We start from the raw sequence: 24,902 nt of genomic DNA on the forward strand, positions 1-24,902 counted from the left end.
AGGATGTGATAATGGCAATGGTCACTGCAATATGTGATTTGATGAATGCTCATCCTCAACAGGACAGTGACTGATGTTTGCAACATGGACATTGCATGAACAGGGAGACTGATGCTATGCTATAGGTGGAAGATAGCGAGGGCCAACAGGAAAATGTGATTTAGCTCTAAAATTGCATCTCCTATAAAAAATAAAACACACTCAACTCAGATTTACATAAACACTGTGACTAATCCTGTTGTGCACATTCATGTAAAGAGAGTGCAAGGAGCGGATAGAGCACCATTCACTGTGTTGTCCTAAAATTTCATTGAAAAACATATACTCAACCCCACAAGTTTCTTCAACTCTTTCAACCCAACATAATCTAATTCCATAAACCCACAGGACACCAACCCACATAGATTTAGGAGTGCACAAGATACAAGCACCAGTTGTTAACCTACACTGATCTGGTTTATTAGTGGGACAGGGAACATCACAGAATCAGACAGACGGGGACAGAAAAATCAACAGTCGCTGTGACATGATGTTCAGGTTCCTACCTGTTTCACTCGTGGTCTCCCAGGAGAAAACTTCCTCTTGGTGATGGCTGGCTTTCCCATCCCAATTTTGGGGGTGAATGCTATGAGAGTGGTGGTGGGCATTACACTGCTGTGGTCACTCATTGACGTTAGAATCTGGGTCTGAGTTAGTTCTCTGGGAGATGTCCCTCGAGCCAGAGGGGAGGAGTGGGAAGGTGAAGAAACCATTTCAGCTAGCCTTTCCACAGTTGTTTTAAGGGGTTTCTCCTCTAAAGACAAACTGGGAAATGGCATACTTGGCTTCTCCGGTGTAGTGTCCATCTCTTCTGATGTAGAAGTGGAGGGCTTAACAGTCTCTGCCAGGTTTCTGTGAAAAATACCCTCTCTCCTATCACTGTTGAGTTCTTTTGGATTAGTTTCCAGGAAAGAACCCCTGACTACATCCATATTTGAAGGCTGGGGTAGTGCGACTACCATCGGTTGGTCCGTGAAGGGTACTGATGCAGTACCTGGTTCTTTGGTGGTTGAGATGATGGCCTTAAAATCCTTTGTGCTGGGGTTGACCATGCCCTTTTCAGGGCAGGCCTCAGTATTTGCTGGTTTGATTTGTATTGTGGTGTCCTGTGTCTGTAGTCCCTCCGTAGAGTGTTGGGCTGGAATAGACTCCTGGCTCAGAGTCACTGAAGACGCAGGGCTCTCTGTAGATTCAAGCTGGGCTCTTACTGCTGGTTTTGTTTCTGAAGAAGGAATTAGGTTATTAATGACATATTTAGATTTGGTAGAAAATTTACATCTTAATTTTTATTTTTTTTTTAAATGGACACATTATTTTATCTTTGATAATAAACCATAAGCATTGTAGTTAACCAAAACTTTATAAAAACTATTAGATACAAATCGATATGAGTAAAGTGGTAAATAAATAAGTGGCCTGTACAAACCTGATTTAATTTCTGCTGGAATTTTGACAGAAGGTTCAGTAACCTGCCTCTCTACTATGTCTGCTCCCACAGAGATGTCTAAAAGACAGATTCAATATTAACAAGATTAGGTATAAAATATACATCACTTCATTAAAAGCAAGAATAAGACTCTGAAGATATTGTGAACAAAGTTAAAGTGGCTAAAGAATAAAGAAAGGATGGATTTGGAAACCCAGCAAGAAGACAGTTCTCTAAAAATTATGTTTCCATTAATTCTAAAAACACTCATCTCGAATCAGCTGGTAAAAACAAGCAGAACTAAACAATGATGTAGTTTCCTGAGACAATGACACAAATATCACTTTCTTTCACTCGTGAAAGCACCGTGAGAAGTGTGTGAGAAGAGTTGATTTTGGGTAACAAGTGGTCGCAGTGCAAAAAACCACATGAGGTAAGCTTGTATCACAGACTTCATTTTGGTATTAATATAGTCTCTCCTGTTTTCTCTCATCACTTTGGTTTTGTAATGTGTACCCCCCTTTCTATTTGGTTTTATAGCAGAGACAGCAATGCGTTTGACTAGTCTGGTATGAATAGAACTAGTCATTGCTGGCTATCAGGAATCCAAACCTCGAGCCAGTATTCTGCCAGACACCCTCTGACAGTACAGATAGCCTAGTCTTAAGAAGGCGCCCACCAATTCAATCCACAAGTTCCCATGTCATACTGATCCTGACACACACATGCACCTGCTACGCATCTCTGCCAGGGAAGGGAGTAACCATGACAACCAACATCCCAGGGTCTGTGTGCTCTGGGCTCATGACTGTGCAGCTCGCAGGTGCTCATCCGGTGCTGATGCCAGAGAGTCAATTAGAGAGATGGGCCTCCAACCATCTCCAGCCATCAGCTATTGACCAAGCTGAACACGCATTCACATTCATATTAACACCCTACTTCCTAAATCTCCTACAGTGAATAAGGTGATGGTTTAGATAAACATGCAGCTCTGATTAATGCAGTAAAGGCCTAAAGTCAGGCCTCGCCTGCATTCACAGAATGGATCTAACAGCATCTGTCAGTTAAGTCACTGTAAGCCTGTTGTTAAACCCTGAGGGGTGGTGAATCCTGGCAGGTGATGAACAGCTCCAGTTAATGACTTTAATTGCATTACACGAGTGGGCAGCTGGCAGCATAGTCATCATCACATTTTTTTTTTTTTTTAAAGGAAAAAGTAGAAAAAAAAAGAGCATAAATTAAGTACAGTTTAGTTCTTTTTTTGAAATGTCCTATTAATACCTAGTGAAAAATTATAACTGTTCAGTTCACCTGATTTAAGAGCCTTTAACCCCAAACACTATCTTTTAAGTAAAAGGGGTATGACATGTTAAGAGAAGGGTAGGAATAATACTGCTTTGTGTTTACTGTTAACTTTAAAAAGTTAACAATTAAAAATGTATGCACAATATAACAAGTTCACTCCACATGTCTTTAAAAACCACAACGAGTAACTCACTGCCTCACCAGGTAAATCCAGTAATGAAACAGTGAATAGCTACAGGAAACGTAAAATGAGAGAACATTTATATGGTGAGCAGTGCGGCCAAGCTGTGTGAGTAATAATGAATGAATGAGCCAATATAGCTCAAAGGCAGGTTAGCAGTCAGGGGATCAGCGATATCACCATCATGCTACTGCAATCCATTCTCTCATCAGTGGAGTCTGCTGCTTAGACAAGAGTGGGCAGCAGAGCTGCCACTGGCAACCCCAGCTAACCATATATTTCACTGATATTGCACTCCAGTGCTGGCAAATCTCACAGGCACCAGAATTGAGATGCAGCTCTGAGCTTCATGCAAGCATTCCAACACTGTGCAACTTAAAGTGGCAATAAAGCTTGCACCATAATGCAATGCAAACAATGGAACTACCAGGAAGAACAGTCAGATGCAGTTCAATTTTATTATTACATGAATGATGCTTCAGCTTCAGGATGTCCGTAGAAAACTGGTGTGCACATCAAGTCTTGAGTAGAAGTTTGAATTTAAGTTCAGTACCAAAACTCTTTGATGGTTATGCCTTGAAAACATCCATTCCACTTATCTAATCCTCGGTCATGTAGGGGCTGGAACCAGTCCCAGTTGCCACAGGACAAGAGACAGAGTACACCCTGGACACATCACCAGGCACAGGGAGACAACCATTCGCGCGCACATTCACACATATGGGGAATTTAGGATCATCAATTAACCCAGACGTTCCCAAAGTGTGGGGCCCGCCCCCTAGGGGGGGCGCAGAGCCATTGCAGGGGGGGCGCGGCATGAAAAGGGAAAAAAAACCAAAAAAACAACGCTTGGACACTGCTAGCACGGGCGCCCACACGAACGCAAAGCAGGAGATGAAGCATAGCTGAATATGTTTCCAAACCAACTTCATTCTATGGTGAAGCATATCTTCCCTTTGGTTTCACCTGCACAAGTGCCGAGGTAGGTCTCCCTGCAGGATTGGTTTTCCCTTCGTTGGGAGCAGCGCTGGGCTGTTTAAATCACGGACAAACAGTATCCCACATTCTTGATTTGTAGTTCACAAACACTTGTTGTAATGACTAACTACTCCTGACATTTTGGAGATGTTAGCTCTTTATACAGTAAAGTTACAGTGGGATACAAATAATATCAGGCTCATCCTGCCACAATTTGTTCCCCGGTTCAAATCACGGACAAACAGCATCCAACAGTTGTTTATGTTTTTGAACCCATTTTGCAGAGGGATTTTTTGAAAAATGTATTGATAGCAATGATGAATATTATTACACAGGGAAAAAAAACAACTACATGTAAAATAATTACACCATGACGCCTCTGCCTTTCTAAATGGAGGGACAGTAACTGCGTGGGTATGTAAGCGTGTAAAACCTGCAGATAGTCAGATTAACAGTATTTCGTCTCTGTCTGCCATTCTGCAATTCATCTCATGTAAACAATAACGTGCACACAGCGTGAGGTGAAAAAAGGCACAGACCTTTGACGTTGCATGATGAACTCTGTATTCCTCGTCCACACGTAAACGCAAAAAAGGAGTTTTAAAAAATCTCTGTTCTCAGTGATTCGAAACGCCGTTTACGTGTGGACGAAACAGCTGCGTTTTCAAAAATACCCGTGTAGGTGTGGACGCAGCGTAAAAGACTTAGTAGTTTATTTTCTTACTACCTGTCATTTATTGCAGATTACTTGTATTTGCTTAATTGTTTACTAAATGTTTGAGGTGTGAAATAAACCGCAATGGAGCAAAATATGGGCGTGTGTGGTTGGAGGATGTGTTCGTGCGTGTGCGCGCGAGGGGGGGCGCGAACATTTTTCTTGTAAAACAAGGGGGGCCCAGCAAAAAAAGTTTGGGAACCACTGAATTAACCTAACCCCAATAACTGCATCTTCTGGTCTGTGGGAGAAAGCCAGAGTACCCGTAGAGAACCCACGCAGACACGGAGAGAAAATCCAGACTCGAAAGACGATGGACTTGAAACCAGGACCTGCTTGTTGTGAGGTAACAGTGCTAACCATGGCGCCAATGTGTTGACTTGAAAACAATATGTAATCAGTTGAAAAATTTCTTCTTGCAGAGTTACAGTTACAACACAGAAAGTTCTTACGGAGGTACAGCTACAACACAAATGGTAAATGGAATGGTTCATGAATAATGCTTTTCTACTCTGAGCACTCGAAGCGCTTTGCACAACTTGCCTCATTCACCCATTCACACCCATACACACAAGCACTTCTTTCTATGTTCTAAGTGGTTTCTATGTAACATTCATATTTGGAACTTAAATCAAAGGCCATATTTTGAATCCAGCATGGCTGAGACAGCTTGCTGTGCATCATTACATCATAACCTGCTTCTGAAAACCACAAGGTAAATGGGCTACGTTTTTCCCCCCAGTGAAGAATCACTAGCAAATTTTGCCAAGTTGATAAGTTAGGCTGTTACCTGCAAAGTTTATTTAAAGTTCAAGCAAAATCTGTCAACTTGGTGCCCGTCTCAAGTAGAAATGTTTTATGTTAAATTTTGATGCATGCTAGCAATATTTGGAAAGAAATAGGTGCTCCTTGAAGTAAAGCAGATGATCAGTTCTTAATTAATAGTGACAGGCCTTACATATAATCTTCCCCAGAGACAGTATGGGGAAAGAAAGTACTTTACATTTTCAAAACACAGAATTACAAAGGCTATAGAGTTGCTTTAATCTGTTGCTGGTAGGACACCATCTGTTTATTTGGGAGTCCTCATAAAGGCCTCCAAATAAAAGAGGGAGTGCTTCTCTTTAGTGTTTGCCCAAACAACTCTTCAGTACTTTCATCTGCAACAACTGCGACTTTCAAAACTTCATCAGTACTGATGTTACAGCACAAATTGATGTTTCATAGCAGAGACTTTCAACTGCTTCTGCGTGGATAGAGGCTGAGTCAATGAATCCTCAACTACAAAGACGGTCTTTCATACTTAATCATATAACCTCGGTGTTTGCTATTTTATATAATCAAAAGAATAACTTTCCTTGTCCTTGCAATAACAAGATATAATTAACAAGGTGATAAACAGATTAGATTCCTATGAGGGATAAATTTGAGCACAGATGAAAATAAAAGATTTCAAGATATCAAAAGACAAGGTGAAAGGATCTTAGTGTAATCTGTGTATAATCTAATCTGGAACAAAGACCTACCAGGCTTCGTGTCTGATGTGGCCAGCTTCTCCTCCTGGACAGTAGCCTGTAGATGCTCTGGATCCGAGTGCAATGGAACAGCAAGTAATTCCGGTTTTGGGTCTTTGTGCATTTCAGGAGGCAGCTGATTGCCAAGTTCTAGGTCTGTGTGCTTTTGAGCCAGCTGTACGCCAGTCTCAGAGTTTGTGTGCATGGAGGCTGGCTGAGGGCTGAGCTCTGGGCCGGTGTCCATATCCTCTGGATGTAGCGCCTGCTCTGCAGCAGGAGACCTGCAGTTGGAACAAACATAGTCCTCTCTGGGGTGGATTTCTGCTTGGCCTGAGTTCTGACGCTCACACTCCAGGTGTAGCCATCTGAAAGGAGTGCAAAGGAATTTAAGAGAGTGTCTAATGGGGCAATCATAAAATTTGAACTATCAGTATGCTATCCAAGTGTTTCACCATGTTACCATGAAACAGCAGTGTACACCATAGTAAATAAGGATTAAAAAGGAGCACTGCATGTGTGGTATTACAGTTAAACACAAGTCCCTTACCTTTTACAAGTGTGGCAGAATACTACGTCTTTATGGTGCTCAGGGTCCAAAATGCAGGCACACATAGGACAGCACAGAGCAGGGTCCTGATTTTGGACACAGTTCTCACACAGCAGGCTGGTGTGGTGCCATTGCCCGCTGGTTCGCGTTCCACATTGGAGGCAAACTCTGCAGTTCTGAGGAGAAAATGAACATGAATAAATAAGTGTAGTATGAATTCAGTGCTTCTGCTACACTGATTAGACATTTCAACCATGGAGTGGGAACCAAGCATGAAATCTGTACATACCCAGTTCAGTGTTCAGTGAGTTCAGTGTAAACATAAAAATCTCAGTGTGAGTATATAAAGATTTGTACAATGTAAAATCTAAAGATAGACCAGGAGACTGTGAAAAAACATAAATAAAAATAGTGTTTGATGAAAATGATAAACTGGGCAATTTTCTGACGAGGAAAATACTTTGGACAACCTTTAAAAAAATCACTTTTATTAATAATCCACATTTGAATTATTTCATCAGTAAGCATTTATAATTTTTTTTAGTATTATTTTTGATTAAGAGCACAAAACTTTAAAATCCTGGCACAAAAATATTCAGGTTACAGCCGCAAAACTGCAGGATACTGCCAAGTAGTGCTACAAATGGCCAAAAGCTGGAATCCAAGTCGGATTACAATAATCAAAACATGGAGGACATCTGAGCAGCGTTTCTGGCTGATTCTTTTTAAACAGACAATTATCAGATGTAATCAACTTTTTATATTTTCCAGCTTTCTTTTTCCCCTGCACACACATACACACACCCTTTCCTGCAGAGAAGACATTTTTGGCAACACAGTTTTGGTAAATGGTTTAATTTACTCAAGCATAGACATTTATCATATGGCCCAAAATCACAGGAAAATGTGTATATTTCTTTAAACAGGATAACACAAGAATTGCCTTTACTGTTCGCCAATCAACCAAGCTTGCACGCTGAGTAACCCCTGTAGCGCTTAGTTTGAATGAGGGGGAGAAATTACTTGAAACTTATGATTAAAGCTACAGTCCTCGTCAAGAGTCAGTGGAATGGCTTGTTGAGCACAGCTTTGTGAGTGACAGAAACACAGTTTAACTTGAGCAAATAAATAGCAGCCAGTGTTTTTAAGGGAGTATCCACACCAACAATATGAACCAGTAAGCAGAGTTGTGTTGGGATTACAAAAAAGCTCACTTGGTTTCTATTCCCCTAGTACGTCACTTGAGTGTCACTGTTCATTTAAAACAGGAAATGAAGAAGGACTATTATTATTATTGTATTCCAAGATAATCATTACACCACTACTGACTTTATCCACTGACATGCAACACACCAAACTCAGAAATGTCCCTTTGAGTTTAAGAGGTTGGGGTATTAATGTAGTTTGAGTTGCTGTGGGATGGGGGTGGGGGTATAGTAGAATTTTTTGTATTCTGTCTATCTTCAGAAACAACAACAACAAAAAAGATTGAAAATGAGATTTTATATTGTGAGCACTTCTTTTCCACAAGACATAGTCATTAAAACTTTCCTTTAACAAGACTGTATGCACTTACTTTAAATTAGCGGCTTACTCGGCTAACTAGCCTCTGAGCTCAGGTAAGCCTTTTTCCTATGGTACGCAGTCAAGGATTCTAGTGTTCATACTTAAAGCCACATCACAGGAACTTCACAGAATACAAAACTGGAACAATGACTCATTTTTCATTGATTTCTACTTGAGTGAGACAACAATGCTCAGAACAAAACTACCACACGAGTGGGGACATAGGATGTAGGTAAGTGTTCCGGAGAAGCAAGTGCCAAGGCTGTGTGTGTGTTTGTGTGGGTGAAATGCCCCTGTGCTGAGTCAAATAGAGAACCAAGAGTAAAGACCTTGCATCACCCGCTGTCTCTACTGACGTCCCCTACTCAAACTGGTGCTGCAAAAAAACATATTAGGCGGTGCGCTAACCAGCCAGCTGAGTGGCAAGCACACCATTTGTGCATGAGCATGCACACAAACATAGTGTTATCTTCCAGCGCTGAGGCTGAACTGAAGTCTTTAAATGATCAGCTGGTCTGAGTCATTCGTAACCACAGAAAGCACAAATTGAAACCATCAAAAAGTTACATTCTCGTGGGTGTCATATCCAAGGTCCAACTAACTTAATTTCTTTTCCATTTAATTGTATTGTTCAGTTTTGTGATTGCACCAGATGAATCAATGCAGTTATTTGAAACACTTTAATCTAGTGCAAATACTTTTACTTACAAGCCTGTTTTTTTGTTTTGGTTTAATTTTTTTTTTTTTTTTAAATTTCAACATTACCCACTAGTTCTTTCCTACCTGACATCTCCATCCGTTGGTGGGAAGAGAGTCTATAACAGGTTGCAGACAGAAGGTATGGTACCCTTTGTCACACATGTCACACACCAGCATTTTAGTGTCCTCTCCTGGATTCCTACAAAGAGACAGTAAAAAGGTTTTAGGGTTGAGATTTATTTATTTATTTTTGTCTAATACAATGAGACAATGTCATTTGTAATGATATAGCTCTATGCTTCCTTCTGTAATCTATTTCTTCTGCTAAGACCTGCAAGACCCGACCTCAGCTGTCCTACTGCATCTACAGTTGAACTCTCTGACTAGCTTACAAGTTCTTTGCTCCTATCCAAGTATAAATCAAATACAGTAACTTTTCAAGTTCCGGTCATTTTCCAATTATACCTCCAAATCACTATTTGGTGTGGGGATTTCTGTGATTAACCTATTCCCTTCAATTAAACACCACCAACTGAACTGGGAACATTATGTGGGAGTTAGAGCTAATAAAGACTTCCAGACTGTACACTTGCAAAATACAGGCTATTGTGAAGATATATATTTATTTCCATAAACCATACATTTCCATAAATTGTAAGGATATTACATTGACGTTGAAATTATGTTAAAAAAACAAAAAAACAAAGCCATTCCTACAGCTATATGAATTGCACTGACCCATCAGACTGTAGCAGGCTAATAAGATCAAAACAGAAAGTGATTTAAAATCCCGTTGCCACCAGTCATGGTTGATCAGAAACAGATTATTTCCGGTCACTGGCCAAATGATCTGTGGATCCCTCAACATTACAAGTGCTAAATTGTGTACATGGTAATATTCAGTTATTGTGAAATCTGAGTTAGAATGACAAGAAAAAGAAGAAGGAAAAGAAATAATCATATCTTCCTAACAAAAAACCTTAACACTGTCAGTATTTAGACAGCTAATGTTAACGTAATCCAGCAGGTGGCACCATCTAAGGATATTAACTTAATCAAAAGTTTAACAACATTGGAAATATTTTTAGGAGTAAGAGCCCTCTGCATGATATCAGTGGTAGACAGATTTCCCTAATATTATTTATGTGTAGGTATTTATTTATTCATTTACGTTTGTACCCACCTTTGCTTTAATCAGCCTAGTGCTGTGTTTGTGGGTTTCTGAGTGAATATCGGCAACACTGAATTTGCAGAGTGCCATCTGGTCACAAACTATGCAATGTAACTCTTCATGGGCCATTACAAATGTTGATACAAATAGCAAATGGCTAATATTAGCCGATTATAGCCAAAATTAGAACTGATGTGTGACTGAAAGGAAGATTTCCATGTTAGATTGCTATACAAATAATTATGAAACTTCTTGCAAGCCCCTTGTTCAGGAGGCTGAAGGTAAGAAAAAAATAGCTAACAGGAAAGACCGCTTCACACCCAATTTATTAACAGCTTTAAATAAAACAAAGTCATCTCCAAAAGTCATCACCACTTTTGCTCACACTAGCAAATGAAGTGACATTTGATTACTAGTTTTGCTAGTTGTACTGTTATACCCAGTGCTGAGTTTAAGCTATAGCTATATGCTGATGATGTCATTTTTTCATTGCTTAATGTTAGTAAAGAAATGCTAGTATGCTGAAACATTTGTCAAACTGATTTACAGTAGCTGTGCAAAGATGCTGTGAGAAGTTGCTGCGCTGTCCATAATGCCAATGAATTGGCTGAAGTAAAAAGATCTTTAAACTAATCAGTTACACTATCTAAAACTGCATCGCAAAGCTGAAAAATATAAATATGCAGCTACAAGATGGTAATGCAATATTTAATACTCAACAGACAGTGGTTACCCCAGGCAAACAGGCCTGGTTGCAAACAGAGCTCTTGTGCTGTTTAAATAAGGTCAGAGGTTATAAGACTGAGCTTCAGGGTACAACGTCCAGTCAGCTCCTCACAAACCACAGCGGTAAACAAACAAGCAGTAAGCATGAAGCCTGGTAGCTTTACAGAAATTAAGAAAGGAAAAAAGTAAACAAAAAGGACAAAAAACAAAGTGCAAAGTAGGGAAAACCGTTATTTAGAGGAGAGGGGAAGTGACTCACTTGCACGTCTGGCAGACTTTGCACTCAGGGCACTGCCAACCTGCCCTCCTTAGAGGGGTCACAGCCATGTCCAGGCATATCCCATGGTAATGCAGACCACAACTGGTGCAAAAGAGCTGGTCCAGTAGATCCCCTGGGCTATCGCATAGTACGCAATTTATATCATCTACAACTGTGGACAGTTGAATGAAAAGAGAAGGCAAGAAAAGTTTATACAATGCAATTTAGTCTTAGTTTTGTTAAATATACATTACGTTATTTTCCTATGGAGTTGACACATCAAATTTTTCTGAACTTACATTTGTGAGTGGCCAATTCAATGTGTTCTGGGCATAAGAGTGAGAGACTTCTGATATCCTGAAAAGTCCCAGCTGCCCCCGCACAGGGGTAATGATAGAGTTGAGCACATCCTTCAGCACAGCACTTAATGGATGCTCCAAGGCGCTTACAGTATGCACAGTGCTGCGGAGAAAAAGAACGATCTTAAAATATGCCTAAAATCTCCCTTTTCTCCAACTAAAACACATTTCTTAAACACTAACAAATGTAATGTTTAAATGGTCTATAAATGATAAATGCCTGATTTCACGTTAAAAAAATAACATCACATCACATCACAGAAAGATGTTCGCTCCTATGTTTTTTTTTGTTTTGTCCTTTAACCTGCCACATCAAAGAATACCTGTCAGATCAGCCAAGATCTGATGTGTAGCACTTCTTCTTTCTGGACTATTTTATCTTTAGTATCTTTTTGGGAAACTGTTTATTTGGATTAAGACACCTGTTCAAAGTGCCATTTCAGCTACCTGATGATCAGGCTAGAAAACCTCACCCCAATTCCATTTCTTTGAGTTCCATGAGTGTGTACTAGTAACCACTTGGAGATCAAGTGGCAGCACTACTAATGGGTTGCACACACGATGGGCAGCGAAAAAAGAATCAGAGCTCTTTAAGTAGTACCACTTCTGCCGCTAGGAGCCAAGCTGCCATGAGAGCTCAGCCCTGTTGAGTGGTGTGACCTTTTCCATTTCACAGCTGAGAGATCCACGCTGCCAGGCCGACCTTTACCAGCCAGTCTGATCCATCAGCTTTGTTGTGTTTCACTGAATCAGTCCCTCCCCTGCTGCCCCAACACATTAAGATGGTGTTAACACCCATTAGTCCACGGATGTTCTCCCTCGACTCACCTTTGTGCTCCCTGAGTCAATGGCTCTGTCCACATTAAGCAGAGATTGTCCCTCGCCCTCGCAAATACCGTCGGACCACAAGGCACAACTCTGATGTGCCCAGCATTGCCCTACAATTTAAAGACGGATGTGACAAACAAAATAACTGAATCAGAGACAAATTCAGTATTAGCATATAAAGCATGTACACTTGTTAACTCTCCAAGTACAAATAATTACTGTTAAAAATGGGATGTAGAAATAGGCTGAGTCCATTAGCCACACCTGACTCGAAGAGAGACTGGACGTTGAGATCTTCTGGAAGGCCGACATGAGAAAGCTCGTTCCAAAATCGACTGGCTGGGTCTGGCTCATCCTCGCAGCCTTCAGACCCACTGGAACAAAGAAAAAGGTTTTAAAAAAAAAAATCATCTCAGCACAGATTTTTTTTTAATGTAGAGAACAGCTTAAAAATGCACTATGCAAGAGAAGGACAGCCTGAATCAACTTGAGAATAAACTGAGGACAGAGACATAAAGGTAGAGAATGATGTGCCGTTTTTACAAAAGCATAGAAATGAAGACAGAGAATGAGCTGGGGGAAAAATGTCTGTCCAAGTAAAAAGCTGTGGGGGAGGGAGGTGGATGAAGAGGAGGAGGACGGGAAGGAGGGCCATCTTTTTTAGCGTGTGCACAAGAGGCTGGCTGTTCTGTCTCATAAAATCTGTTGAAAGGGATGCGTTTCTCCAACTCCCTGGCTTCAACTATTGAGCAGCATAGGCTGTAGAATACGTGGAGAGGGAGCATTAACATTTAAAAGGATTTCCAGGAAACAACTAACAGCCAAAATCAAGATGCGGGTTTCTGGGAACATGATGGGAACCTATTCCTTACACTTTTATTAGCAATTATGAAATGGTATTCTCTCCTAATCTCTTTTTTCTTTCTTAATTTTTAGTCTAAATGATATATTATGATATATCTATAATTTCTCCCTTGGATTCCATCATCCTCCTCCATGAGGCACAGCTAAGGGCTCAATGACCAATCACACAAACAGCACACCAGCTACTGGTTGGCTTGGCCTGTTGCCAAACCCATAATGCTGTCACTGGCCATTACAGTACTGTGAACCCAGAGAGACAACCAACTGGTTTCAAAGGACCAAAACAAATCAGGCAGTTGTCCAATTGAGCGCAGGAAGGGTCTTTTATTTGTATGATTTGCATGTGTGTGCATACAAACACAAGGCTCTTGTGTAACCTTTGCCTGATCTGGCATCTCATGGCCTGGGGAATACTGACAGTTGGGTGTGTATGTTAGGTGTGACCATATTAACCACCACTACTGCTTCATATTACCAGGATAACAAATTCAAGTCAACTAAAAGAAAAATCTTTTTGATCAGACTAACAGCTTCCACAAGATTTCACAGCAACATCAGTGTATAGAAGCCAAGGACAAAAAAGAACAATGAAGTAAGCTGTTAGCAAATTTTCATTTCTTGCAGCTCATTATCTCATGACAGGGAAGCATTACAGATTATTCCTAACCAACGATGGCAGCCAAACTATTTGTGACAACAGTGTCAGCCAGGCCTACTTACTTCTTCTTCTCCTTCTGTCCTGAGGTGGTCTCTTCGGCCATTTTTGGCTGAGCAGTTTTATCACCATCGCTGCCATCGCCTGTTGAGCTCCCATCAGCTTTGTGGCTGAAGAGTGCTTCAAGCTGAGACGTGACGGTGAATACTTGTAGATCCCCCTGACCCAGAAGGCTACGACCACCGCAGTAACAGAAGGCACAGAGACGCTCACTAAAAGAAAGAAAATGGGTGGTAGAGGGTGTTTAATTATATATACCTACTGTGACTTAACACAGTGCCATACATGTCACCATGAATTAAGGCCTCCTTCTTGTGGCACTGGGACTGTCGGTGCTGCAATATACATAAAACCTAACAAAGCAAAGCAGACAGACTATCACCACACATAGACACGCACAGTCTCCCAAACACATACTGCTATAAGCAGACAACTTGTAAAAATTATAATGTATTTAAGTAACACAGACCTTGTAATTTAAAAAAAAAAAGAAAGAAAGAAAAAAAAGGCAGACAGAAAAGTCCGCTTATACTACAGATATTTGGATGTGCTAACAATCAACATTTTAAGTGAGAAAGCCATCTTGGAGACAAAGTGGTAAACAGAAAAGCAGCAGAACAGTGGCCAAGAGCTGGAAAGTTGAGTAATAAAGCAAGCAGCAAATATTTATCACATTAAGTGCTGAGATGGTACTGTTAATAAGATCCCATGAGAGGCTCCTGATCTGCTTTCCATCACCAACATCGATAGAACAGACAGGCCAGAAGACTGATTACAACCTCTAACAAAGTGGCACCTGGGAGGAAAAGGGCTGCCTCTACCTGCTGATGACTCCCACCTAATCCATCCATGCATGTGTCTAGTATGTGCTAGACCTGTGCTTATTCATTCATAAAAACAATTTAAAAAGTAAAAAGATACACACAGAGTCTCTCACACACATGCATGCACGGTTCTTTATTTCTCAAAAACAGCGATTCTGGGGAAGTGAAAAGTTTTTTTAACCTGCTTTTGACTTCTCTACTTGTTGGGACAGATGGTCCTGCTGAATTCTCGGCTAGAGGGCTCTGGGCCAGAGGGGAAGAGGGCCTGTCCTCCTCTGGCACCTCACTGGTCACTTCCACAGTCTCCACCGGCTGGATTTGTGTTTCTGATGGTAAAAATGAAAAAGACACGGAAGGAAAAAAGAGAAAAGATCTGTTAGAGAGTAGAGAAACAGCTAAGCACTGAATTGTTCCAATGCATCTGCCTCTGTGCTGGTAAATGCTCCTCAATTCACTGCCAATTATGACTGCATGTTTAGCATACAGCCCCTGACAGACACAGGCTGTTACAGGACAGGTTGGTTATATTCTAGTCTTTTTCCTCCAGGTCAGAAACACAGCCTTTTTTAGCAAGATGGATGGGAAAATATGGGGACCATATGCTCAAGCACTGATTACAGTAAACTCAGTGGGAACATCAAGGTCTTGTACAGAATAGTGATAACAAAAGAGGCAGGGAATAAAAGAGATGGCATGGCTGTCAAAATATCTCAAGTAGCTAGAATTAATATTTTGGGGGAATAAAAAAAGTTCAATCCTGGAATCATATCTGACATATCACGACTGCTTTTAATTTTAATTTAATTGACGAAACCCTCAATTCACTCTGCTAATCATACAAAACAACTCCCAGCAGTACCTCTCACTGAGACTTTGGGCCATGTAAAATGTTATTAATATTTCATTGGCATGTAATTAGGCTAATGCCACAATGATTGTGTCATCCAAAGGAATTAAAAAAGGGCAAAATTCATACTAGGCTTACTACTACTTACCTACTAATAACTGAGTGCATAAGCAATGGATGTTTTACAATTCTTTTTACAATACATCAACTGATTAAACTGATTGTTGTTTTTCCTCATTTTTTAGATAATAGCTCATTATATTTGTTAAATTAAAAAAAAAATTGTGTTATCCTGTTTAGCAGGGCTCCACAATTATGGGCACGATAATTATCACAATTACTGACATAATGCTGTTGCCACACGTAAACATAACAATACTTTAACATTCATGTCGTCCTACATTTCTGCTAATGTACCAATGTACAAATCTTTGCATCAAACTAAAATTGGTCCTCCTTATTCAACTAAAAATTTTTTTCTTTCTTAATTAAAGAAAAAAAAATATATATATATATATTTTTAATAAACTGCAGCAGCACTTAAAACAGGGTATGAGTTTCACGTTTACATTGTGTTACATTCCTGTCAATTAAATAATAATCTTTGCAGACATGCAAGATGTTTATTCACTTGTCCAGAGTGGAGGCATAAAGTTAGGCGCTGATTTAGTGGCACGTTCGCTGCTTTTGCTTTATGTTTGTTTTGCGAAGCAAGCATTTTCAGATTCAATCAATCATGTTCATTTAATTGTTGGAAAAATAAAATTGTGACCAAGATTAAAATTTCATCAACTGTGCTGACCTACTGTTAAGTAAGATCAGATTACAAAAGCTGATAGGTGACAGTATAACTCTTACCAATGCTAATGGATCAATTACTTTAACACAACTATGTAGGCATAGGATGCTAGTATACATAATAGACCAAAGGGTGAGTAAAATTAGGAGCAAACTTGGCATTCAAAAACTACACTCTTGATGTTTTGACAGACTACACATTTCCACCGGGGCATTAAAAACACAAACTTGCGGAAACGAGCCCTGGCAGCATTGAATTGGGGGAAATTTAAAGCAAATTTAAAGTAAATCGCTGGCATTGTCACCAAAAGTAAGGATGTTCTGCTAAGTATGTCTGCTCAGTACTGCAGCTTTCCATGCCTCTCCCACACTATCTGAGAGAGAGGGGTTGCTTTTAGGGGATTGGAATGAAAAAAAGAAAAAGAAGAAGCATTATAATCTCTCCAGTACCATAATCAAAACTGATAACGCCATGGCTTATCACTTTAACAGTCGTTAATTTCTCTACCCATTTCCTAGATGCAATCACACTGTTTTAATGGTAATGTATATTGAAAATGCGAGCTATGTGACCTGTAAGTATAACAATACAGAGACAGACAAAATAAACAATGCATTTAAAAGGCTATGATATACTGTGCTTGACCTCAGCACATATCACTTTAAGGACAAGACTGCACAGAGTCACAAATTTCATTTTGCCAAAAGCCCAGAGGCAGAGAGCCACTGAAGAAACCACTGAGTTTTAAGTGCATATGGCGGTAGACTGAAAAGGCAAAGTGAATGCTTGGTTATTTCATAACATCATTTACAAAAAAAAATGTTGAAGGGTTTTAAACTCTGAAATATTGCCTTTGTTTGTTCTAAGGTAAATGATACCAGAAGAAAGGCAAGTCATTGACAGCGTCACATTTCCAACTATCTTCAGCTCAGCAACAGGGCGGCACTGAAATGTATCAGAATGGGAGGCATGGTCACATGATGTGATGTACACACATAAAAAAGGCACATAAATGGGTCTGGAGAGACTGATGGGATTTTAAAAAGCTTTTAGAGGGCATTAGCCTTGGGCTCTTTCCCTCTGCACCTCAATGCCAATCTCAGAGCAAGAGGAGAGATGGAAGCAGTAAGGGGAGAAGAAAAAATACACACCCACTACAGCTTCACAGCTCAAGCTAAACCCATTCAATTATAGCCCTGAAAAAAAGGCACTGGGTGCTAAGAAAAAGCTCTCATCCATCCTTCTCCAGGAGAAGGAGACTCATCTACCTTTACTAACATACCCTTCAAAGCACTGCATAAGGCTACTTGGGGTGCAGGTTCAAGTCATATATCACTCTCAGTAAAACCAATGTGTATATAAAAGATCAAAAACAAAGTCTCACCTGTGTCCTGAGGGTCTATGGACTCTGTTATCTCAGTCCCATCCATGCTGTCCTCCTCATCCACAACAACTCTCCCTCTGGTGCGACCCCTGGAGTAAGAAAACAAACAAAGAAACCGAGGAAATGAAAAGAAATATTAAAACATTAAACATTAAACATTAAAACTACACAACTTCACCTCGAGATGGGGGAGTGGTGGTTTAGTCATGAATTAATTAAATATCGTCATGGCTTTCACTGATTTTTAATGGAGGCATTGAAGTCATGGGTAAGGCAAAAGGGTGGTACTGGTGGGGTGTTTCATACATATTCGTGTTACAACTGCAAGGAGAAACTGGTAAAACATAGAGGCGATGAAAATAAATGGGCAATTCAGTGATGATGGCACTATTGGCCTATTTATGGTAACCACAATGGTAGCATCACAGTGACGTCATCACAGCCACCGTTTTACTGGCGCTGATGTCATGCCAGACTTGGTGAATGATAGGTGCTGCCACTCAGACAAAACCTCCTCATATAGTAGGAGACAAAACATGTAGAGGAAGCAAAGAAATCAATTTGTCCTCCTGAAAGTTTCATCTTTTCACACTATTGCAACATCCAACTCTGCATAAGCTGCGTCTTCAAACCAGCTGCATGACCAACACAAGGTTAGAAAAGACACATGAGGTGCACAGCAAACTGAAACGACACCAAAAGGTGTCTCACACCAGCCATTGTGACATCACTTTCAGCAAGAGGAGAGCAACAACAGCAAGTATAAATGGCCCTCAGTCCCACCAATATAGAGACTAGCTGGTAGAGGTGGGAATCACCATACATCCCATGATACGATATTATCACAATACTTAACGCACGATACGATATTATTGCAATTTTTTAAAATATTTTGCGATATTCAGATTCTGTATATAGATTCTATAAAGGTAAACTTTATCAATATTCATTTTATCTAATATCAAAGTCTCACACTCAGTCTTTCTCTCATTTCAGTCAGTTTTATTGTTGACAAACTTGAACGGTTTGTATTACAGTCTAGTCCAACTTAACTGAATGCAACCATCTGGTACAATTATAGCTATTCTGAACTATGCAATTTGTGAAACCTATGCAGCCCCTTCAGCAACTGAAGAATTTGAAAGTAAATTAAAACAAAATATAATTTTACATTAAATAAAAAAGTTTTAAACTTAATTAAAATAAAACATGTCTTAAATTAAAATAAGTAAACTGTCATGTTTATTGCTGCCATAAAAAAAGTTAAACACATTTGGACAGTGAAGGAATGTCAGGATTCTTGCTCAGAAAAAGGAGCTGATCAACATGCTCTGAAGTCAGAGCACAAAAACCTTTTTTGTAACAAAATATCGATTTCTGCTGTACCTGTATCAATACATTATTAGCAAACAAAACATCACGATACTACACAGTATCGATTTTTTCCCCCTGCCCCTACTAGCTGGTAACCCCCTGGAAACCACCAGTTAGTAGGGAAGAAATCCACATTACCCCAACTGGTTAGTGAATGGTTACTGGCTGTCATAGGATGAATTTGGTTAAAGAAAAACTAATCTACACTTACTGGTTTGGGGGAACTCAAAGAAAGAGTTTGTAAAGCTTTTGGAATTACCTGGATTTCTGCACGAGTCATACACTATGGTATGACAGTCATACTAAGCAACCATTCACGGTCAGTGCTGCAAAATGCAACATCCAGCTGTTGTCGTTTAGCTAGTTTGTTGTTCAGTTTGCTACTCACAATAACTAACTGCAACAATATCTGGATATATGTTCATATTTATGCACCTTTTCTTGTGTTAGAGCCCTGACTTCAGTTCAGGAGATGAGGCTTGAGGTGAGGAGGAAGAGGATGAGGTGGAGATGAGGGAGAAGACAGAGCAGTAGTTAAGGAAGAGAAAGACACAATGAGAAAGAGATGACGAAAGCATTCATGTACAAATGTTAAATAGTCATATAGAGTTTGAAAGAGCTATTTGTGATCTTTAAATTAAAACTAACTTGTAAGTGGCTGGTCTCTATTCACATACATAAAACCCAATTAGACAGAAGGACGATGACCATCTTGGCCACTGTATTCAAGGTAGTCAAGTAACATGGTGGCTTCCACAAGTTGATGCTCATTCCACAATTTGTTCTATTAAATTTAAACAAAGAAAAGAAAAAAGGTGAAATTAAAAAAAAAACAAAAAAAACCCCAACTTACTGTACCTTTAAGGCCAGCATGTTCTTAAATTGTGTACAACTAATTTAGGATTAGCGATACTTTTTGAGGAGAGGGTGTTCTGCAAAGATACCCCAATCACACCGAGTCCAATAATGCTGAAGCAGTTGAACATGAGGTCAAGAGAATAAGTAAAACACTAGCGGAAATAAATTAATGAAACGGCAGAAATTAAAAAAATAAATAAAATACACATCTCAAATTTTAAAAAGGTCACTGTGAAACATGGAAAGTTTGAGACTGCTCTGCAACCTCTGGGACTGACATCCTGGAAGTGTTGAGGCAATTAAAACAGAAAGAAATTACATTATATTATTGTAGCAGACAATAACCTGAAGCTTGGGGAGCAGCTGGATAGTGAAACAGACATTGACCTAGAGCAGCGGTCCCCAACCTTTTTTGCGCCATGGACCGGTTTATGCCCGACAATATTTTCACGGACCGGCCTTTAAGGTGTCACGGATAAATACAACAAAATAAAATTAGTACCAGTACCGAAAAAAAGGTTTATTCATAACACACGTGAAAAGACCCAGGAAAACCGAGTTAACGATAAAAACAATAACAAAATAACGCTGAAAACCGATAAAAACCCTGAAAACCATACATTTCAGACCTGAGCCTCAACTCTCGCGGCCTGGTACCAAACGACTCACGGACCGGTACCGGTCCGAGGCCCGGGGGTTGGGGACCGCTGACCTAGAGCATACAGATAAATACACAACAGAATAGTTGAAAAATAAAATGTATGCTTTTTTTTAACAACAGCAAAAAGAGTCTTAACCCAACCAAGATGCTTTGGCATGATCTGAAGAGGGCTGTTTAATAAAACAGACATCCAAGAAATGCATTTATTTATCAATATAGCCTCTCAGATCTGTACACCTAACCATTTCCCCCACATACAACCACGCTGGACCAGGTTTTGGATTACTCAGTTTAACTGTGACTAAAATTCTCACCTCTAGCCCTTTAAGGTGATTGTCTGTGAACCATCATAATATGTGTAATGTTAGCGTTTAAAGAAGTCCTTAGTATCAACACACTTTTCTAACAAAGAAAGTTCCAGCTTTCTTATATTTCACTGTATGTGCCATGTCAGCAAACAGACAACCAAGTGTACATTTACAAACAGCCGTTGTGTGCCAACTCATACGCACAGACACACCAACTCATACCTTGCTCGTACACACAGTATGTAAATATCTGCTAGTGTCAGCACCCCTTCAACGCAAGCTCAGTTAACCTAATCTTGGAAGCAGCATGTGGAGGGGATAATTGTCATGGATACAAATTAAATAGCAACACCGAGTGCTAGCAGGCTAAGTGGGGAGAACAAACACAGCCCAAAGGAGAGCAGTATGTCTCCAGGGTACTCAGGAGGATCCAGCGGGTGGGAAGTGAGGGAGGAGGTTGGGGGTGGGCAATTTTGTGTCACTGGAGAGAAAAATCACAAATGGCTAGATGCCAAATCAACCCCTCCTTCTAAATGACTTCCATGGGGAATGACAGAAGACGCCTCTAGCAAACCTTGGCTAAAAACAATTACCTGTGAGCTTGAGTCAAACATATATAACTTGATGTAGAAACAAACCACTGCATTTTAACAGACAACTCTGTTATAGCCTATTACATGGCCTAGTATGAACCAACTACTGTAGTTCAGGATCATATGGAAGTCGGTGTAGATATAATCAGGAATGGTGGATGGCCTCTCTCAGTAACTATTCTATATCAATTTAATTTTTTAATGCTATTCTGAACAAATTTACTTTTCAGTTTTTACTTTTGTTATCTTTAAAAATCAAACAGTAGCTAAGTACATAGCAATAGCAAAAGCCGCAGTCAGCTTGTCTTTATGGAAAAAGTTACAAATGAGGGTATCAGCGACTGGATGCCACCAGGGAGTGGAAGGAGATGTCTGCTTTACCGGCCTTACTGCTTCAACTGTCTGGAAAGGGTCTGCATGATGGCATTACAGTAGATTGTCACAGCCTGGATCCCAGTATAGCAGATGGATTGATAAGTGGCTTGCACAGCTTGGATGATTTTTGATTTATGTTGATATTTTAATGACGAGACTCTTCTGGTCTTGCAAGATCAAAAGACAGCAGTCTGTAGTTACTCATTTATTGCTTTTGGAAGACTAGAAGCAACAAATTGGCTTACAGGAGAAAATAAGATAATGTCCCAACATGAAACATGAGTGGAACTCTGCCACAAGCAGAACAGCTCATTTTCTGATTTGTTTTCATAATTCACTATTTTTTTCAACACTTTTTTCCTTTAAAAAAAATAAATACATAAATAAATGAGAGGGCATTGAGTTAATTTTTTCACTGGATGCACAGTGGACTTACAGCAAAATAGTATCTGGTTCTCTTATAAGGAACAACATTTATTTTAAGAATAAGATGAGCATAAAAATTAAATTAATCTCAGTGGACACTGAGAAAAAAAAAAGAAATTACTGAAGAGTGTTATAGTGGTGACTGTAGCTTGCAGGTAGCAGCACTTACTAGTACAAATAACCTAAAGGGCATTTTCAGTTCTTCTTTACCAATGACTTGCTGTCAACGATAACAGACTATCGAATTTAAAGTGTGGACCTATTAAAACAAGCTGCCTGCAGCAGCACTATAGTACAATAGTAGTGACACAGCGCAAATCAAATGTAAGCACAAAATTAGCCTAGGTAGCATTTTCACTGGAAATATTAAGTATAATATGACTGCTCTACACTTTAGTTTAATAATATCCAAGTTGAGATAACTTGTCGTTCATCAGCAGCCTGCACAGTATTGCCACATAATAAAAAATGAAAAATGTCTTCTTCCTTCCTCCCTTTCCACCATTTGAATTGCTGTCATTTACTTGGCTAAACAATATGTAACTGCATCAGTGATTCCCAGCCACCGTTTGCTCTTCCTGTTGTAAGAAGTATGTCTAGCGAGTGCTCCAACGATGCTTGGGTGAGTCATTTGTTTACATTTGGGTCGTACACCACCAGCTGATAGCCTGGTCGTACTTTGTGTTTTTTGGCTCAAGTAGTGAAACAAGTTTGTCGTTTCCGGCTTTCGCACAAATAATTTTAAAGTACTGTGCTTTGTTGGGTTTTTTTCAATGACCTCAGTTGTTACCAAAATTGTCATCAGAGCCGGACACCTGGCTGTCTGCCTGTCGGACATGTCTGGGTGTGCCTCATTGTTGTGTGCATTACGGAATATAAGTGTAGGATGCCGCTATAGTAATGATATCATGATATGGCACTTAAAAAAAAACCACACACACATAAAAAAAATTATGCTGGTATTATTAGCACAGCCCTAGATTGTGTATACCAGAAACTGTTGATCTACTGGAATTGTCCTGGTCAAAATGCATTGTCTTGTTGATGCCATTGGTCAGATGAGAATGGCCAGACTGTTTCCAGCTGATAGAAAGACAACACAAACTCAAATAACCACTGGTTACAGCCAATGTATGCAGAAGAGCATTTCTGAAGACATGACATGTCAAACCTTGAGGCAGATGGTCTACAGCAGCAGTTCGCACAGGCTCACGAAGATTGGGAAAAAATGTTGCCTGGTCTAATGAGTCTCGATTTCTGCTCCAACATTTGGATGATAGAACCACAATTTGGTATAAACAACATGAAAGCATGGATCCATCCTGCCTTGTAACAGTTCAGACTGGTTTTAATGACGAGAAAGATATTTTCTTGTCCCTCTTTGGTCCTCTTAGTATCAAACTAAGCATCATTTAAACACCACAGCCTGTCCGAGTTCTATTGTTGACCGTGTCCGTCTTTAAATTAAAGTAAGTAAACTGTCATGTTTATTGCTGCCAAAAAAAAGTTAAACACATTTGGACAGTGAAGAAATGTCAGGATTCTTGCTCAGAAAAAGGATCAACATGCTCTGAAGTCAGAGCACAAAAACCTTTTTTGTAACAAAATATCGATTTCTGCTGTCCCTGTATCTATACATTATTAGCAAACAAAATATTACGATACTACACAGTATCGATTTTTTCCCCCACCCCTAATTTTTGCATGGCTACTTTCAACAGAAGAACAAGGAACGTTTCAAAAATCATCTCAATTGGGTTTCTTGAACGTTACAATGAGTTCACAATACTCAAGTGGCCTCCACAGTTCCCAGATCACAATCCAAAAGTGCACCTTTGGTCTCATGTAGAACAGGATATCTCTATAAGAAATATGCAGATGAAGAATCTACAGCAACTGTGTGCTGCTATTGTGTCAATATGGACCAAATATTCTAAAGCTAAAATGGGCTCTTACCCAGCACTGGGTAGGCGTACCTAACAAATTGTCCAGTGAATGTATATTATTCAAACCTGGTCAATGTGGTAAGAACATGTAAAAAAAAAAAAAAAAACTCATGTTCATACCAATAACCAGCTAATGATGTATAAAGGTATAAAAGATCAGAGCATCAAAACATTTATGAGATGACCATGTAGTTAGGGCTGCCACAAACGACTATTTTGATAGTCGACTAGTCACCGATTATTTTTGCAATTAGTCGACTATTGGACGTAAAACGTACAGCTTATTACACCAGCATGCATCTGCTCTTATATAACTATCATTAGCTTACAGCTTTAAGTGTTTAAGGTATGTGCTAGCTAAAAATAAAGACAAGATGATAGTTTATTAAATTTTAATGAAATCTGCAGATTGTTTTGGTGGAGTTTAATAAACTCAGCCGTCTGCTCCCTGCTATCTAAAATATAACAGGACACCGGAGTATATTCTCGAGCATCTCACACTTCTGATAATCAGCTGTCGGCTTGATGTTTATTCAGCTGTGTAAAAACTATAACTTTAATCTCAGCCAACCCGATTTACTCAGGAACAAATAAAATACTGAAAAAAGCAAAACA

General features: G+C 39.6%; 1 protein-coding gene across 8 annotated transcripts in view; it reads right to left on the minus strand.

The window, feature by feature from the left end:
- kmt2cb (lysine (K)-specific methyltransferase 2Cb) overlaps positions 1-24,902 on the minus strand; it is an 81,287-nt gene that overhangs the window by 38,199 nt on the left and 18,186 nt on the right. For all 8 annotated transcript variants that reach the window (XM_085139835.1, XM_085139841.1, XM_085139839.1 and 5 more), the window contains 12 exons: positions 17,747-17,835; positions 14,898-15,042; positions 13,898-14,104; positions 12,578-12,687; positions 12,314-12,423; positions 11,426-11,588; positions 11,127-11,298; positions 9,055-9,169; positions 6,706-6,881; positions 6,171-6,523; positions 1,466-1,543; positions 546-1,261 (listed from right to left, as the gene is read on the minus strand). In XM_085139835.1, coding sequence (XP_084995961.1) covers positions 546-1,261; positions 1,466-1,543; positions 6,171-6,523; positions 6,706-6,881; positions 9,055-9,169; positions 11,127-11,298; positions 11,426-11,588; positions 12,314-12,423; positions 12,578-12,687; positions 13,898-14,104; positions 14,898-15,042; positions 17,747-17,835 — 2,434 coding nt within the window. The remainder of the gene's footprint in view (positions 1-545; positions 1,262-1,465; positions 1,544-6,170; positions 6,524-6,705; positions 6,882-9,054; positions 9,170-11,126; positions 11,299-11,425; positions 11,589-12,313; positions 12,424-12,577; positions 12,688-13,897; positions 14,105-14,897; positions 15,043-17,746; positions 17,836-24,902) is intronic.

The sequence above is a fragment of the Neolamprologus multifasciatus genome, chromosome 18, assembly GCF_963576455.1.
Source record: "Neolamprologus multifasciatus chromosome 18, fNeoMul1.2, whole genome shotgun sequence".
Taxonomy (NCBI): Eukaryota; Metazoa; Chordata; class Actinopteri; order Cichliformes; family Cichlidae; genus Neolamprologus; species Neolamprologus multifasciatus.